The sequence below is a fragment of the Schistocerca piceifrons genome, chromosome 2 (genome assembly GCF_021461385.2).
Source record: "Schistocerca piceifrons isolate TAMUIC-IGC-003096 chromosome 2, iqSchPice1.1, whole genome shotgun sequence".
In the NCBI taxonomy this organism is placed as follows: Eukaryota; Metazoa; Arthropoda; class Insecta; order Orthoptera; family Acrididae; genus Schistocerca; species Schistocerca piceifrons.
In genome coordinates, this window is record NC_060139.1 from 930,389,894 (window position 1) to 930,408,040 (window position 18,147).

The 18,147-nt window shown below is 44.7% G+C and overlaps 1 protein-coding gene across 1 annotated transcript in view; it reads right to left on the reverse strand.

Annotated features, from left to right (window-relative positions):
• LOC124776001 (UDP-glucosyltransferase 2-like) overlaps positions 1-18,147 on the reverse strand; it is a 92,086-nt gene that overhangs the window by 12,286 nt on the left and 61,653 nt on the right. Inside the window, exon 6 of the mRNA XM_047250843.1 lies at positions 741-960. Coding sequence (XP_047106799.1) covers positions 741-960 — 220 coding nt within the window. The remainder of the gene's footprint in view (positions 1-740; positions 961-18,147) is intronic.

Below are 18,147 nucleotides of genomic sequence, written 5' to 3' on the forward strand. Positions count from 1 at the left end.
AAAACAAAAGTATTGACTCTAGGAGGAAATAAGGAAATAAAAATTATGCTGAATGGAGAAATACTAGAACAGGTGCAAAATTTTAAGTATCTTGGAAGCAGGATAGACACCGGCTGGATAGCAATGGAAAAAGAGGCGTTTTATAAGAAAAGGAGAATTTTCTGCAGCGGTCTGGACAGAGAACTCAGAAAGAGACTCCTAAATGTCTTGTATGGAGCGTTCTTCTATATGGCGCTGAAACATGGACTATGAGGACAAAAGACAGAGAAAGGCTGGAGACTTTTGAGATTTGGACATGGCGGAGGATGGAAAGAAAAAGTTGGATGGACAGAGTAAAAAATGAACTTAGAAGAGTGGGAGAGAAAAGACAGTTACTAGATGTAATAAAGAGAAGAAAAAGAAATTAGATTGGGCATATATGAAGAAAGAATGACGGACTGATAAAAACAGTTTTAGAAGGTTATGTAGAAGGGAAAAGGAAGCGAGGAAGGAAGAGATACCAGATACTGGCTGACGTGATGGACGGTACAACATACAGTAGCCTTAAGAAGGAAGCAATGGATCGCAGTAAATGGAGAGGCAAAGGACCTGCTAATATAGCAGATAACTGATGATGATGATGATGACTCGTAGGGGCTAAAACATGAAATATGTGCCGAGTCACGAGAATGACTGGTTATTATCATAAATTAGCATAGATGTGTCAAAACTGACTGAATTCCATACACGAAAGTACTTACTTTGGATCATCAAGGATGGAACGTGTGCGCTGCAAGACGGTGTCCTTGCTGATGTCTTCCAGTAGTAGCTTCAGCCCGATCTCTGCTTCCTCCACCTTAGCCGCGTTGTGCTTCTGATCAGCGAAGAACGGGATGATCAGAAACGGAACTGCGTGGTACGCTGCTTCGTTCATGCTCTGAAGACCTCCCTGCATGATGAAGAGACGCACGTTTGGATGACCTGTGAAACGGAAACATCGCTGTATTCAGGCTGCAGTAGAACAGTGACTTAAATTCTATGAGAGTAAAAAAATCCGTAGCAGCTTGGTTTTATTCAATGATATCTATGTAATGGGTTGGTCATGGTTTCACTGGTTCTTGTTCTGAGTGCACTCCGAACCAGAACTACAAGGGACGTCTCCTCGCCAACATCTAAAATACTCCGTGAATGGCCCAATATCTAAATGACAATGCGTGTTAAAAGTGAATCAGCACCGGACGACATATTGAAAAATGTCAAATACAAAGCTAATCTCAGATTCGTCATCTACTAGTTGTGAGCATAGTGAATATGAAGATATGACTGATAAAGCAATGTAGCAAAGCGTAAATATTATAATTTATTATAAACTAACGAGTCATTTTCTATGTATAATTCTGTGGAACTGAAACCGTGGACAGAAAGGGTCCTTACCCCTTGCTCAAACGCTTTCCGGATCAACAGGAAGTTACTGATGTATCGCGTCCGTACAGACAACATCCAGCGAACGGAGCAGATGCTGAAACCATAGTGATGACAGTGGAATTCACTACGGAGGAATCATACAAATTTTTTTATGGATAATGTCGTTGCACGAGATGTGACTTGGCGCTACCAGTACTGTCAAAACGACGCTCACTGGAATCACGTATTTTATTACTCTTTAATGTAACTATTTTATTGAACTTTTAATATGTTTATTTTTCAGGTAGATTACCTAAAAATCAGGCCTACTATAATTCTGAAATAGTATCTTCATGAAAACTATTTTAGTAGGCGAAGTAGAGATTCATACGTTTATTTCTTTTTCTTATTGTTACTTCATCCCTCTCGTCCCACAAGGGCTGGGGTTGGTGTGTCAGCAGTATGCCATTCCGGTCTTCAACCAACAGCCTCAAAATATAAAGAAACACGAAAATAAATATAATTTGAAGGTGAAGGTGTTACAGATGTTTCTAAAATCATTAAAGTAAAAAAATTTTGGTGTTCACATAAAAATATTAAAATTGTGTCTTCCTTTGTTGCTTCTGTTTAAAAACGAATAAATAAAAAATAAAAACAGAAATATATGTTTAAAACACATTGCAGAAATGGTGACGTTCGTCTAACCACAGTATCGTACCTTTACTAAAAAGCTGAAGGACTTTCTCTGGGAAAAAAAGGATTTGGGAAGGAGAAGATTTGTTCTACAGAACTGAAGGGTGCGGGTAAGAAGTATAGAGTTCCGTTAGGTAGAAACTATGGAACGTAGGTGTTGGTGTGGAAAGTGGGGAGACAGAAAGTGAAGAGGAGGCTGGTGGGTGGGACACATCTGTGCTGTCAAGACGAGAAAGGATGGTGCAAGATGGAGAAGGAAGGGATAAGGGGGAGGGGCTGATATGGAATGGGAGACGTTGGGGAGAGTAATAGTTCGTAGGATGGATAAACACTGGGGCGGATTTCATTTTTTGGGAGAATGAGTCGGTTGAAGTTGGTATGGCATAGGGTATGGAGTGTGTGCAGATGCAGGGACTGTCGGATCTGTTTGTAAAGTGAAGTCAGCATAGCAGGTGTGGTGATCAGAGGGGAACAACGCAGTTACAGAAATCTATACTAGTGGCCATTAAAATTGCTACACCAGGAAGAAATGCAGATGATAAACGGGTATTCATTGGACAAATATATTATACTAGAACTGACATGTGATTACATTTTCACGCAATTTGGGTCCATAGATCCTGAGAAATCAGTACCCAGAACAACCACCTCTGGCCATAATGACAGCCTTGATATGGATGGGATGGCGTGAACAGGTAGAGCTACCCATGCAGCTTCAACACTATATCACAGTTCATCAAGAGTAGTGACTGGCTTATTGTGACGAGCCAGTTGCTCGGCCACCATTGACCAGAAGTTTTCAATTGATGGGAGATCTGGAGAATGTGCAGACCAGGGCAGCAGTCGAACATTTTTTGCATCCAGAGAGACCCGTACAGAACCTGCAACATGCGGTCGTGCATTATCCTGCTGAAATGTAGGGTTCCGCAGTGATCGAATGAAGGGTAGAGCCACGGGTCGTAACACGTCTGAAATGTAACGTCCACTGTTTAAAGTGCCGTCAGTGCGATCAAGAGGTTGTAATGGTCACCCAATCGTTGATATTCCTAAATTCGCGCTATATCACTCCAATATGCGAAGCTTGTTAGCACTTGATGTGGAGTATTGGGCTGGCGCCATTAAATTGTATTGTAGTAGTTGCTGCTGCTGCTGGCTGGCTCACTGCTGTCTCTTGATGTGAATGTTGGCTCTATATGTATTCGCCTAGGGGTAAAAAGATGAGGTCCGGTGTTATTGATGTGCTTGTTCATAAATAATGCACAACAACATAAGTGAACTTCAACTATTTATTGGCATGGTAGCCATCTTAACTCCGCTGACCATCCAAAGACGTTGTCACACTACAGAGTAACACTTCTTTTACAACACCTTTGAATTGTTTTTCCGCATAAGACAATAACACACACGCTTTACAAAAGTTCTATCAAGACTGAGCTGACGCGGCTTCTTGCTGCTTGTATTTATAACCTTGTCAAAGAACTGTTAAGAAGAGATGTGTTTTATAAGTCAGGCATCCATCTGTTATCGTAATTTGTGCAAAAAAGTTATTAATTTACATCGAGTGACATCATTTAACAGGTCATTAAAATGACAGACAGATTTGTCAACTTGTCAGAACAATTCTTAGTTGCAAAAATGCCGTATTTCAAAGGTACATCTATTGACTTCTCTCATTGGCATACATAAGTAAATAATTTGAGTTATTAAAAATTTCAGTGGTTTAAAATAGATGTGTTTACGTGAGTAGTGAGTGAAAACAGTCCTAGTGAATAAATAGGTTTCACTGGGTAATTTTTATTTGAGGAGATCCAAAATACGCAAATTGACCAATATTATTCGTATTTCATATTAATTATTTCAGTTGAATATAGTGTTTTTACATAATGACATCTGCTGTATCAGTGTTCAAGTGATGTTAACATTTGTGTGGGTCAGTTATTAATTATATTTTAATGGGTTGACTGTTTATCTACACATGTTATGCAGTCATTGCTAAAATACACAATTACTTTTCTATTATCATAATTGGCTCTGGCTCTGAGCACTATGGGACTCAACTGATGAGGTCGTTAGTCCCCTAGAACTTAGAACTAGTTAAACCTAACTAACCTAAGGACATCACACACATCCATACCCGAGGCAGGATTCGAACCTGCGACCGTAGCGGTCTCGCGGTTCCAGACTGCAGCGCCAGAACCGCGCGGCTTATCATAATTGCTAGTTAAATGGTTGAATTAGGATTGTATAGCATATTTCATTATAATAAAGCCTTTAATAAGTCCCGTTAGAAGGTGACCGAGACGTGTAACTAATGGCACCCCATACCATCACACCGGGTGATACGCCAGTATGGCGATGACGAATACACACTTCCAATCTGCGTTCACCGAGATGTCGCCAAACACGGATGCGACCATCATGATGCTGTAACGGAACCTGGATTCATCCGAAAAAATGACGTTTTGCCATTCGTGCACCCAGGTTCGTCGTTGAGTACACCATCGCAGGCGCTCCTGTCTGTGATGCAGCGTCAAGAGTAACCGCAGACATGGTCTCCCAGCTGATAGTCCATGCTGCTGCAAACGTTGTCGAACTGTTCGTGCAGATGGTTGTTGGAGGAGGAGGAGGAGGAGGAGATTAGTGTTTAACGTCCCGTCGACAACGAGGTCATTAGAGGCGGAGCGCAAGCTCGGGTGAGGAAAGGATGGGGAAGGAAGTCGGCCGTGCCCTTTCAAAGGAACCATCGCGGCATTTGCCTGTAGCGATTTAGGGAAATCACGGGAAACCTAAATCAGGATGGCCAGAGACGGGATTGAACCGTCGTCCTCCCGAATGCGACTCCAGTGTGCTAACCACTGCGTCACCTCGCTCGGTATGGTTGTTGTCTTGCAAACGTCCCCATCTGTTGACTCAGGGATCGAGACGTGGCTGCACGATCCGTTACATCCATGCGGATAAGATGCCTATTATCTCGACTGCTAGTGATACAAGGCCGTTGGGATCCAGCACGGCGTTCTGTATTACCCTCCTGAACCCACCGATTCCATATTCTGCTAACAGACATTGGATCTCGACCCACGCGAGCAGCAATGTCGCGATACGATAAACCGCAATCGTGATAGGCTACAACCCGACCTTTATCAAAGTCGGAATCGTGATGGTACGCATTTCTCCTCCTTACACAAGGCATCACAACAACGTTTCACCAGGCAACGCCGGTGAACTGCTGTTTGTGTATGAGAAATCGGTTGGAAACTTTCCCCATGTCAGCACGTTGTAGGTTCACCACCAGCGCCAACCTTGTGTGAATGCTCTGAAAAGCCAATCATTTGCATATCACAGCATCTTCTTCCTGCTGGTTAAATTTCGCGTCTGTAGCACGTCATCTTCGTGGTGCAGCAATTTTAATGGTCAGTAGTGTAGTTTGCGGATAGCACAGGATATGCGGAAAAATTGACGTTCAAAGACTTAGATAGACTAATAGACCTTAGTTGAAGTGTATGTCCATGCAGCATTCGCATAGGAGAGGACTCGTCGGATCAAGGTTTTATAGGCATGGAGGGTAGCGGGTGATATAATTCCCAAGTTTAGCCAGTTGACAGTGTTGGCTGTTTCAATCTGTTGTAGGCTTTTGCTGGATGATTTGTACCTGAAATGGCCATTTTGGTTGCCATTCGAATGTTAGTCTAAGACATTTTAGTGTCTTAGTTAACTGCATAGGACGGTACTAAATCGTGAGGTAGTATTCGTGGAGGCAGCGACTGTATGTGGTTCTTCTTATGGTTATTGTGTACGTTTTGGAGGAGTTGACCTTGAGGAGTCATTGGTGGCACTAGAAGGAAAAAGATTAAGGTGAATTTGGAGGGATCATTGGAATTTTTCGAGTCTGTGGTAAAGGGCGAGGAAAACGATGTCAGTAGCGTGCTGAAGGAAGTGAACTGATGGAGGGTGTTTGGGCATGTCGGCAGTGTAGCAGAGATAAACAAGAGAAGAGAGGATGGAGCCTTGGGGCGCTCTTGCAGTAAGAAGAAGGTACAGGAATTGGCATTGTTAATAGTGACAAATGATGGGCAATTAAATAGTAAGGCTGGAATGAGACGAACATTATGAAGTGAAAGTGGATTTTGAAAAGACGACCGGAATGTCATACATGTTCATCGGATTTTTTAAGGTAGAGGGATACAAAAACAGCGTATTTTTAGTTGTCGTGCGTATGTGTACTGATCAGTTTTTATTATACGATACGGCAGGGTAGGACAAAGGAACGAACATCGAACATAGCGAGTAAAGAGCCATCGAGCTTTTTTTCTGAACATTTTAGACGGAAGGATGCAAACCACAGATAGCGAGTCTATAGACATTCTCACCCAGGACACCCTCTGAAAATGATGAAGCCAGCCATTCCATAAAGGCAAGCTGTTCCAAGGCTGCTCCATAGGACCACCTAGTGGCAAGTACTTATAGCTAGTTTTTGTAACGGTAGTCCGTGGTCAATTAAGCACCAATCTCAAGACTGAATTCATGTGACACAATATTATGTATTAGGTCCTCTTATAAGGTACGTAGCTTACTTGTCAATGTATTCGAGTATGCTACCACATATGTTCGTTGTGCTTGAACTTTCATGAAAATTATGACGTTCTTGGCCGGTGTTCTGATGATAAGCTTTGTCCGAAATGGGTAAACAAATTTTTAGAAAGCAGACTGTAGTTATCAGTGACCAAATCACAAGTCTCCACAACGGTTTTATATTGTAACATATATGTTCGATCAAAGCTATGTAGGATTCGAAAAGGGGGGTCTGCTGTATGAGGACATACTCCGATCTTTCAGCGCACCTTTTCGACTAAGCAGCACAAAACTTTCACCGAACATGCACTGTACTCCACACCTTCTGATGGTAATGCAGCGAGACACACATTTTGCAGATATACCAATATTCCAGGACGCATAATGTTAATGCTTCAATCAATTCCAAAAGACGCTCTCACAAACAATTTGTAGGAGCCAAACATATATCCTGTACTGACAGACAAACGAAGAAACAGAATACATAAAACAATTTTTCAGCTTCATTCAAGTTTATTTACCTATATTCTTCACCATGGCAGCATGCTGCCTTTATTGGGTGCTTTACAGTTAAGCTCACATAAACTTTTAAATATACTGTATATGCCTTTGGAGTACGATGAGGTCTATTTCCTGGGTGTGCCAGTGAGGTTACATAAAGACCTATGTCCTGTTCAGAAAGATTTATTTATTTTTAGGGTGCACCATTGTTTTTGTTATGGGCTTCAGTCCGAGGAATGGTTTGATGCAGCTCTCCATGCTACTCTGTCATGTACAAGCCACTTCAGCCCTGCATAACTTTATTGGATGCTTTACAGTTAAGCTCACATAAACTTTTAAATATACTGTATATGCCTTTGGAGTACGATGAGGTCTATTTCCTGGGTGTGCCAGTGAGGTTACATAAAGACCTATGTCCTGTTCAGAAAGATTTATTTATTTTTAGGGTGCACCATTGTTTTTGTTATGGGCTTCAGTCCGAGGAATGGTTTGATGCAGCTCTCCATGCTACTCTGTCATGTACAAGCCACTTCAGCCCTGCATAACTTTATTGGATGCTTTACAGTTAAGCTCACATAAACTTTTAAATATACTGTATATGCCTTTGGAGTACGATGAGGTCTATTTCCTGGGTGTGCCAGTGAGGTTACATAAAGACCTATGTCCTGTTCAGAAAGATTTATTTATTTTTAGGGTGCACCATTGTTTTTGTTATGGGCTTCAGTCCGAGGAATGGTTTGATGCAGCTCTCCATGCTACTCTGTCATGTACAAGCCACTTCAGCCCTGCATAACTTTATTGGATGCTTTACAGTTAAGCTCACATAAACTTTTAAATATACTGTATATGCCTTTGGAGTACGATGAGGTCTATTTCCTGGGTGTGCCAGTGAGGTTACATAAAGACCTATGTCCTGTTCAGAAAGATTTATTTATTTTTAGGGTGCACCATTGTTTTTGTTATGGGCTTCAGTCCGAGGAATGGTTTGATGCAGCTCTCCATGCTACTCTGTCATGTACAAGCCACTTCAGCCCTGCATAACTTTATTGGATGCTTTACAGTTAAGCTCACATAAACTTTTAAATATACTGTATATGCCTTTGGAGTACGATGAGGTCTATTTCCTGGGTGTGCCAGTGAGGTTACATAAAGACCTATGTCCTGTTCAGAAAGATTTATTTATTTTTAGGGTGCACCATTGTTTTTGTTATGGGCTTCAGTCCGAGGAATGGTTTGATGCAGCTCTCCATGCTACTCTGTCATGTACAAGCCACTTCAGCCCTGCATAACTTTATTGGATGCTTTACAGTTAAGCTCACATAAACTTTTAAATATACTGTATATGCCTTTGGAGTACGATGAGGTCTATTTCCTGGGTGTGCCAGTGAGGTTACATAAAGACCTATGTCCTGTTCAGAAAGATTTATTTATTTTTAGGGTGCACCATTGTTTTTGTTATGGGCTTCAGTCCGAGGAATGGTTTGATGCAGCTCTCCATGCTACTCTGTCATGTACAAGCCACTTCAGCCCTGCATAACTTTATTGGATGCTTTACAGTTAAGCTCACATAAACTTTTAAATATACTGTATATGCCTTTGGAGTACGATGAGGTCTATTTCCTGGGTGTGCCAGTGAGGTTACATAAAGACCTATGTCCTGTTCAGAAAGATTTATTTATTTTTAGGGTGCACCATTGTTTTTGTTATGGGCTTCAGTCCGAGGAATGGTTTGATGCAGCTCTCCATGCTACTCTGTCATGTACAAGCCACTTCAGCCCTGCATAACTACTGCAACCTACATCCATATGAACCTGCTTACTACATACACTCAGAAAATTTTGCATCATCCTTTTATTTTGAAATTCATCTCACAGAAAACAAGAGTTGGCTATGTGCCATGCGTACAACTTCATTTGATCATTCTCAAAGCACCCAGATAAAAAAATAAAAAAATAAAAAAATACGTTCTGGACTGTCCCTTTGTTCGAATGCATGCTTGAATCCACCGTGGTATACCGTCGGACACATCATCGAGCCAGCCCTGGTGCCAAGTCCCACTGGACTCGCATTCGGGAGGATGACGGTTCAATCCCGCGTCCGGCCATCCTGATTTGGGTTTTCCGTGATTTCCCTAAATCACTCCAGGCAAATGCCGGGATGGTTTCTCTGAAAGGGCACGGCCGACGTCCTTCCCCATCCTTCCCTAATCCGATGAGACCGATGACCACGCTGTCTGGTCTCCTTCCCCAAACAACCAACCAACCATCCAATGGCGATCCTACGCATATCACGCATGGTGTGTGGTCATTGCGAAGTCCCAAACTAGCTTGTTTCAATCGATTCCACACATTTTCGATTGGGTGAGTGCCCGGTTAACTGGCAGGCCACTCCATTCGGTTGATCCTAGCATGCTGAATGAGTGTGTTCACGAGAACAGCATAATGAGCACGCTAATTATTATTCATCAACATTAAATCATTACGAAAATGTTAGGGATACAGTCATACTACTGGCTGCAGAACCTCGTCCTTTTAGCACAGAGCATTGATATTGCCCCCTACAACCACGAGAAGTGTACGGTGGCACCGTGTAATGCCACCCCCTAACATCACTCCACCCCCACCATGTTACACGTATGGGATACGGTGTTGGAGTTGTTCCATTTTACCGAGTTGTCTCGAAACACGTTGTTTGCGATTATCAGGGTACAAACATACGAGTTTCGCCTGTAAACACCCGACTCCAATCCTGGGGCTTCTATTCTGCACGACTTCTTGCCCATTTGTAATAGAGTTCATGTAATGTATGTCGTGGTACTCGCCATGCTCGTCGGGTATGGAGATTCACATCTAGCAATCATCTGCTAACAGTATGACGAGATAAATGGTTTCTTGTAGCCTCTTCGAACGCCGAATTAAGATTTGAAACACTTAGCCCAGGATTCCTTTGAATCCAAATTCGTAGATACCGATCATACTGTGCACCTGTCGAACGTGGAAGCCCTGTGCGGTGAAAGTATCTGTCAACTGGAAACCGATTTGAAGTGAGAGCCACATCACTTCGACTTCGGTACATATGTCTAGTGACGTCCGTGTTTGACAAGTGTTCCGCATGTAACGTGAAGACGCGAACTCGATCATTGTATGTGGTTCTCCTTCGTGGCATGATGGGCTTCACTCTGTTGTTCCACAGAGATCTCTATTGTGTCGCTACTGACGATTTAATTATAAGTGAAATGCTGAAATCCATTCGAGTGTGGCGCTCTACCCGCAGGTAGCGCTACGTTGACGATGTGTATGCTTATAAACAACGTCAGCGGTGACCCTTCGATTGGCACAGGAACAGTCACAAAATCAACACAGATGCACCACATATCGAGGAGACGGGAAACTTTTGCATATACTCAGACCATGATCTCCCTCTACATTCATTGCTACCAATACTTCCCTCCATTGCCAACTTAATGATTCTTTGACACCTCAGGATGGATCACAGCAACTGATCCTTTCTTTTTATCAAACTGTGCCGCAAATTCCTTTTTTTGTTTTTTTTTTTTTTTTGCAGTTTGGTTCAGTATCTCGCCTGTTATTCGACGTATCCATTTAATTTTCAACAGTCCCTTGTATCACCACGATTCATGTGCTTCTCTAAACTGTTTATCGTTCACATTGAATTTCCATACAAGGTTATATTCCACACAAATCATCTTCAGCAGAGACTTCCTAACAAATTTGTATTTTATGTTGGCAATTTTTTTCTTCTTGAGAAACGCTTTCCTTCTTATTATCAGCATGTATTTAGTATGGTTTTTACTTTGGCCGTCGTAATTGTGTTATAAATACCTACGCTTCTGCGTCCAGTGTGAATCCTTCTGGATGTATTGTCAGGTTACATTATAAAATACTTAAAATTCTCAAATACTAAAATAATAGACAGTTAGACAGTGTTGCCGTCATTATGTTATAGTCTCTGTGCATGATGGAGAGGTTGATTTTGAAATGGATGCATATGTATTCAACCATCCGCCACAGCACACTCAACGTACACTGAAGCGCCAAAGAAACTGGTATAGGCATGAGTATTCAAATACAGTGATGTGGAAACAGGCAGAATACGGCGCTGCGGTCGGCAACGCCAATATACGAGAACAAGTTTCTGGTACAGTTGTTAGATCGGTTACTGCTGCTAGAAGGGCAGCTTATCAAGATTTAAGAGTCTGAAGGTGGTGTTATGGTTGGCCAACGAGCGATGGGACTCAGAATCTCCGAGATAGCGAAGAAGTGGGGATTTTACCTTACCCCCATTTCACGAGTGTACTGTGAATATCAGGAATACGGTAAATCATAAAATCTCCGACATCGCTGCCACAGGAAAAAGACCATGCAAGAACGAGACCAACGACAACTGAAGAGAATCGTTCAACGTGGCAGAAGTGCAAATTGCTGCAGATTTCAGTGCTGGGTCATCAATAAGTGTCAGCGTGCGAACCATCCAACGAAACATCATCGATATGGGCTTTCGGAACCGAAGACCCATTTGTGTACCCTTGATGACTGCACAACAAAAAGCTTTACACCTCGCCTGGTCCCGTGAGCATCGAAATTTGACTGTTGATGACTGGAAACATGTTGCCTAGTCGGACGGGTATCGTTTCAAATTTCATCGAGTGGATGGACGTGTACGGCTATGGAGATAACCTCATTAATCCATGGACCCTGAATGTCAGCAGGGGATTTTTCAAGCTGTAGGAGGCTCTGTAATGGTGTGGGGCGTGTGAAACTCGAGTGATATGGAAGCCGTGATACGCCTAGATACAACTCTGAGATGTGATTTGTACGTAAGCATTCTGTCTGATCACCTGCATCCATTCATGTCCATTGAGCATTTCGATGGACTTGGAAAATTCCACACATAAAATTGCTACAGAGTGGCTCCAGGAACACTTTTCGAGTTTAAACATTTCCCCTGGCCACCAAACTCCATAGACATGAACATTATTGAGCATATCTGGGATGCCTTGAAAGGTGCTGTTCAAAAGAGATCTCCACCTCCTCGTACTCTTACGGATTTATGGGCAATCCTGCAGGATTCATGGTGTCAATTCCCTCCAGAACTACTTTAGACATTAGTCGAGTCCATGCCACGTAGTGTTGCGGCACTTCTGCGAGCTCGCGGGGCCCTGCACGATATTAGGCAGGCATACCAGTTTCTTCGGCTCTTCAGTGCACAACAGTGAAATATGTCAACAGAAAATCAACCGGGCCAAAACGCAAATAATCAAAGTAATAAGCTAATGAAAAATATTTATAAGCTAAGAAATATGTAAATAACAAATATAGTGTGTAAGAAAAATGTTAAGGAAAATGTTTTGTGAAATTCATTGAAGTTATTTGCATATCAATGGTGACAATGAAGTATCCGCACCAAGCTCTTTGTTGGCGGGAGAGCCCACGCATTGATACATAGGTAGCGGGGCGAGAAGCGCGCAGCATTGTCGACAGAACGCCCTTGAGTCAACCTTTCTGCAGTGAAGTTGTGTGTAGAGACAGAGCGGTGTGCCTGTGCGCCAACAGCTATAATTACTTGAAGAATACTATAATTATATAACTGGTAATTATTCATGATTTATTAAAAATCGACGTCATGAAGACATGAAAGGTATTTAAGTGCTGACTGCATATTGTAAGTTCGTTGTTACATTTTTAACCTATTTTGTGTAAACTATCCCCAAACTAAAGTTTTATAAATTGATTCATTATAAAGAGTTAAAAATTTATATTCAATCATGTTCAGAATACAAAAATGAAATTTTCACTCCACAGCGGAGTGTGCGCTGATATGAAACTTCCTGGCATATTAAAACTGTGTGCCGGACCGAGATTCGAACTCGGGACCTTTGCCTTTCGCGGGCAAGTGCTCTACCAACTTTTTTTTTTTTTTTTTTTTTTTTTTTTAACAAATAAAAACCTCTTGGGTATGAAAATAAAAGACGACGTTCTTCATAAATAACACAATATCCTTTGAAAACGTAAAACATAAAAGGTAGCTATATTTCTGCAACGGCCTTCTTTTGTATTTTTTGGTAACATAAATGAGTGTACAGTCTCACCATCAGCACCATTTCTTTTTTTTATTTTATTTTATTTTTTTTTTATTTTTATTTTTATTTATTTTTTTTTTTTTGGAGCACAAGAGAAAGAAAACAAATAGGCTGCAGATAGAGAGCTAGTTGTGAAAGGGATAAACATGTGTAAGGAGAAAAAAAAACTTAGAAGAGGAGGAGGAAAGAGAACTGAAATAAAATAGGAATACTTCCCGCGCCATGCTCCACTTTGGCGCGCCAGCAGAACAAAATGCATTCTATCATTGACCATTGAAGGGGAACGTGGGATCGTCCAGCCTTGGCTGGCACGGTTCGTTGAGATTCCAGCTTTGAGGCGGGTTGGTGAAAATGCTCTGTAAATAGTTCGCGAAAGTGGCCCGATAGTGTCGATGCCGGCGAAGGGTGTGGTGATACACTTGGAGGCGTGTCCAAAAGTCCGCCGGATCGACGATGTCGTCTCGGAAGAGGTAGTCGACAGCCATGCCACTGATCCATGTGATGGCGTGCCACTTAGCCGATGGAAAGTAGGTCGTGTCGGGATATATCATCATAGTGGGAGAAACGTGATGTGGTGGTACTCGGAGGTAGAATGCCACAATCTTCTGTACGAGGGTCCAGACAGCTGCTGCTGGCCCACACTCAAAACGATGTAAATCTGTATCTTCGACATTGCACTTGAGGCACAGGGGTGAGTCCACCAGTGCGATGCGATGTAGTTTCTGTCTTGTAGTATACTTGCCGTTGACGAGAAGGTACCACATAGAGGTGGTGTCAGTGGTGTGATATGGTTGGTGGATCGTTTTCCAAACTGTAGGCCATGAAACCTGGGGGTGACGTGTTTCGACGGGGTTGCGGGGTGGAGACTTTCGGAGAAGGCGGTAGATGTCGCGGGTGGTCGTCTTCCTGGTCCTGGGGAGCTCGGTGCATATGTAGCTGTACTCCAAAAAGAAACGGCCGATATGTGACATCGGAGGTGGGATGTGTGCCAAAGACGTCGGTGGGCGTCTCGAAACAGGCGCGAGCTCGGTGGTCAACATTCCAGTAAAACTAGCATTTTGGCTTTTCCATAACCGGAGCATAGTATTGGTGTAAAGTGCCGTTGTCCTGGCTCTCACATTAACCAGATCGAGGCCACCGTCCCGCTTCGGTAAGGTGAGAGCTTCATACTGGACTTTGAAGATGTGTCCAGAACAAATGAAATAGCCGAATGCCGCCTGTAACCTGGCCGCCATTGTCGCAGTGATGGGCAGAATCTGCGCTATATGGGGTATCCGAGCTGCCAGATGGGTATTGACGAAGGTGACTCTCTGGCACATATTCAGCGGGCGTAGTATGTGATTTTGTATGTTGGCCCGGATGCGTTGCAGCAGCGCACGAAAATTGATCGCCGAGGTGCGGCGAATGTCTCGCGTGTACACCAATCCGAGACAACGAATGGTGTCTACCAGTTGAAATGGAGCTACGCTGTCTGCGGGAAGGCCGCGGCCGATCTTCATGGCGCATGATTTTGCCACGTTCATAGCGCTCCCTGCCCCTGCACTGTAACGGGTAATCCACTGCATCGCAGCTTGTACTTCAGCCGCTGAACGTACGACGAGGGCCAAGTCGTCCGCGTAAGCTCGGCAGCGGAACATATGATCCCGGAGTGGAAAACCTGTCAAACGTCGCCGTAATCCGCAAATGAGTGGTTCCATCGCAATGGCATAAAGTACCGTCGACAAAGGGCAACCCTGCCGTACTGAGCGTTCAATCCGTATAGGTTCTGTAAGTCTGCCGTTGACGAGAAGTCTGGACGTTGCTCCACGAAGGAGCCGCATAATCACTTGCGTGAACGTCGGGGGAATTGCCATTCGGTCCATCACTGCGTTGAGGAATGCATGATTGACGCGGTCAAACGCTTGTTTGAAGTCGATGGAGATTAAAGCGCCTGGCAGTCGCGAGTGTGTTGCCACAGCGATCACATCTCGATATTCACTGAGGGCCGTCTGTATATTACGATCGCCGCCTAAGGATGTTTGTTCGTGGGAGACAATGTCCCGTAATACATGTTTGAGTCGCACTGCCAGAAGGCGTGTGAAAATCTTGAAGTCCGAATTGAGTAACGTGATCGGCCGATAACTGTCGAGTCGTGTTCCTCCTGCGGGTTTCGGGACTGGTACAAGTAAGCCTTCCATGAACATTGGTGGCGGGTTCGCCGCGCCGGACAAAAGTTCCCAGTACATGTCCCTCCATCGTGGCATCATCAAATCTTGGAAGGTTCTGTAAAATTCGAGAGGTAAACCGTCCGGGCCGGGAGATCGATTCAGAGACCCCTTGGCCACAGCGCCCTGGACGTCGTCGGTGGTCACTTCAGCAGTCAGGAGGGTTGCAGCTGCTGCGTTTAGAGTACCAAGTGTCTCATGGGCAACCTCAGCAATGGCCTCTGCACCGGCAGGTACTTCTTGATAGAAAAGTCTATAGTGCGTTGTGAATGCATCCGCAATGGTAGCTTGCGAAGTCAGCCGTCGTCCATCAGGTAAGTCTAAAGTTGTCATTAAAGCCTGTCGGCGTCGACGAACATTTTGAACAATATGATGCATAGAAGGTTCTTCACCATTAATCCTGTCTTGGCTGCGGGCTCGTACAATGGCTCCCTCTAGACGGCATCTGGTCAAGGATAGAATCTTTGCCTTGATGCGTTGAGCTTCTTTGAGGCGATCCGGGGATGGAGGATGATCCATGAGTTCACGTAGAGCGCTATAGTAGAAATCAGTTGTATGGTGATTCCACCTGGCTTTTGCTCTGCCATAGTGTATCAATGTGCGTCGGATGGCCGGTTTGGCGCACAGCAACCACCACTGCAGTGTGGTCTCGTAACGCATAATGCGTTGAACACAGGTGTGCCACGTGTCGGTGATCTGTTGTCGACATTCAGGGTCCCGCAGTAGCGCGACATTGAGTTTCCAGGGTCCTGCACTGCGCCATATAGATTGTCGACGTAGGTTCATGGTACAGATATAGATGTCATGATCCGAAAAGGCAGACGGCCAACGTTCCGCGTCGAGGAGTACTGATTTTAGAGCGTTAGAGATGTATACTCTATCAAGTCGGCTGGCGGAGTGGCTCGTGATGTGTCTATACCCCGGGCGGTCGCCGTGTATCACTCGCCAAGTGTCGAGGAGACGAAGGCGGCGGACGAGGAAGCGAAGTTCGGGACATGTGGTGAAATGGGGGTATTGGTCTGTGCGCTCGAGAACACAGTTGAAATCTCCACCTACGATGAGATGATCGTATCGACCGAGGAATAAAGGCGTGATATCTTCTGCGTAGAACTGGGAGCGATCCCTCCGTTTATCAGTGCCCGATGGGGCGTAGAGATTTATGATTTTGAGTCCTTCAACTGTTATGGCCACCCCTCGCGCTGTTGGGAGGTATGCGACATCGGAAACTGCAATTCCTTCTCGGAGGAGGATGGCTGCGCCTGTGTGTTCCATAGCTGCAGGGGCGGCGTACGTCTCATATCCATAACACCCAGTCCAAGTCGCTGTCCTCAGTTCTTGTAACAGGGCGATGTCGATGTCCGCTGCTCTTAGCGTGTCACGGAGCAGTTGAAGTTTAGCATGGGAGCCGATATTATTAGTATTGATAGTAGCTATTCGGTACGCCTGATGGGAGATCCGTGCTGTTGATAGGGTCGTAGCTGGTGAAGATTGTTGTTGTGGATGCTGGAAGTCCATAGAAGTCGCAGGATTCGCCGTAGAAACTTCCCCCATTTTAGTTTTGGTCGAACGGAGAAACAGATCTCATTTCCGCATCAGATGGAGGTGGGAAATCCGTGTCATCCGCCCATGAAAGGTGTCCGACAGGTTTGACATCGGCGAGAGGTGGCAGCGCTGGCCGAGTCGGCTCAATGGCGTCGGTGACAACAGGCGTGCTATGTTCCATGGCTTCTGGGAGCGGGGCTTGCGCACGATCTCTGTCGGACGGTTCACCGTCTTGTGGATGACGCGTCGCCGTGGCAGAGGAGAAAGTGTTATCGTGTTCTCCGTCGGAGTGATGTGGCATTTCTTCGTCCTGCGGAGGGGGCTCAATGGTCGATTCTGATGTCTTGCGGCGTTTTTTTCGTCGTTTGGGCGACTTCTGCTTTCGGCAATGAGTTTCGGTGTCTGAGGAAGGAAGAGATTCACGTCGTTCCGGTACAAAAGCCGCGGGTGCTATGATGCGGTCTTCATTCTCCAGAACACTCTCATTGGTATCCTTGTGATCTTCTAGCGTGGGTGTGTCCGGCTGTTGGACATGTTCACGGGTGGCATCGCCGGTGTCAAGGTGCTGGGACGCCTCCGGGTGTATCGGACCAGAGAGACGCTCGTGAACGGCGCCTTGTGAGGGCTGGACGTGCAGTGTCGCCGCATAGGTGACTGGAAGGGTGGTCGTGGTTCTGTGCGTGTTCGTATCGTCGGGCCTTAGTTGTGTGATGCGGCGTTGCAGGCATTCATTACGGACGTGGCCTTCTTGGCCACAACCGGAACATGTTCGAGGTTGTCCGTCGTAAATGACTACCGCACGGCAGCCGCCGATAGAAATGTACGATGGAACGTGCCGTTTGAGATCGATTCGGACTTGTCTCACACCATTAAGCACCGGATACGTCGTAAACTGTGCTCATGTCTCGGCTACGTGGCTCTGGACTTTTCCGAACGGACTTAGCGCCGCGATGACTTCATCTTCAGCCACCTCGAAAGGCAGTTCGAATACACGGATCGTCCGAAGGCCAAGTCCTGCATGGTCGACATCCACAGGCCCGACGTTTCCGTCGGAATGCCGAAATTTTAGTCCATGTCGCGTCCTTTGAATGATCTCGTTGCAGGCAGCGTCGGAAGTCATCTTAACATAAACGACGCTGCTAATGATCGATAGGT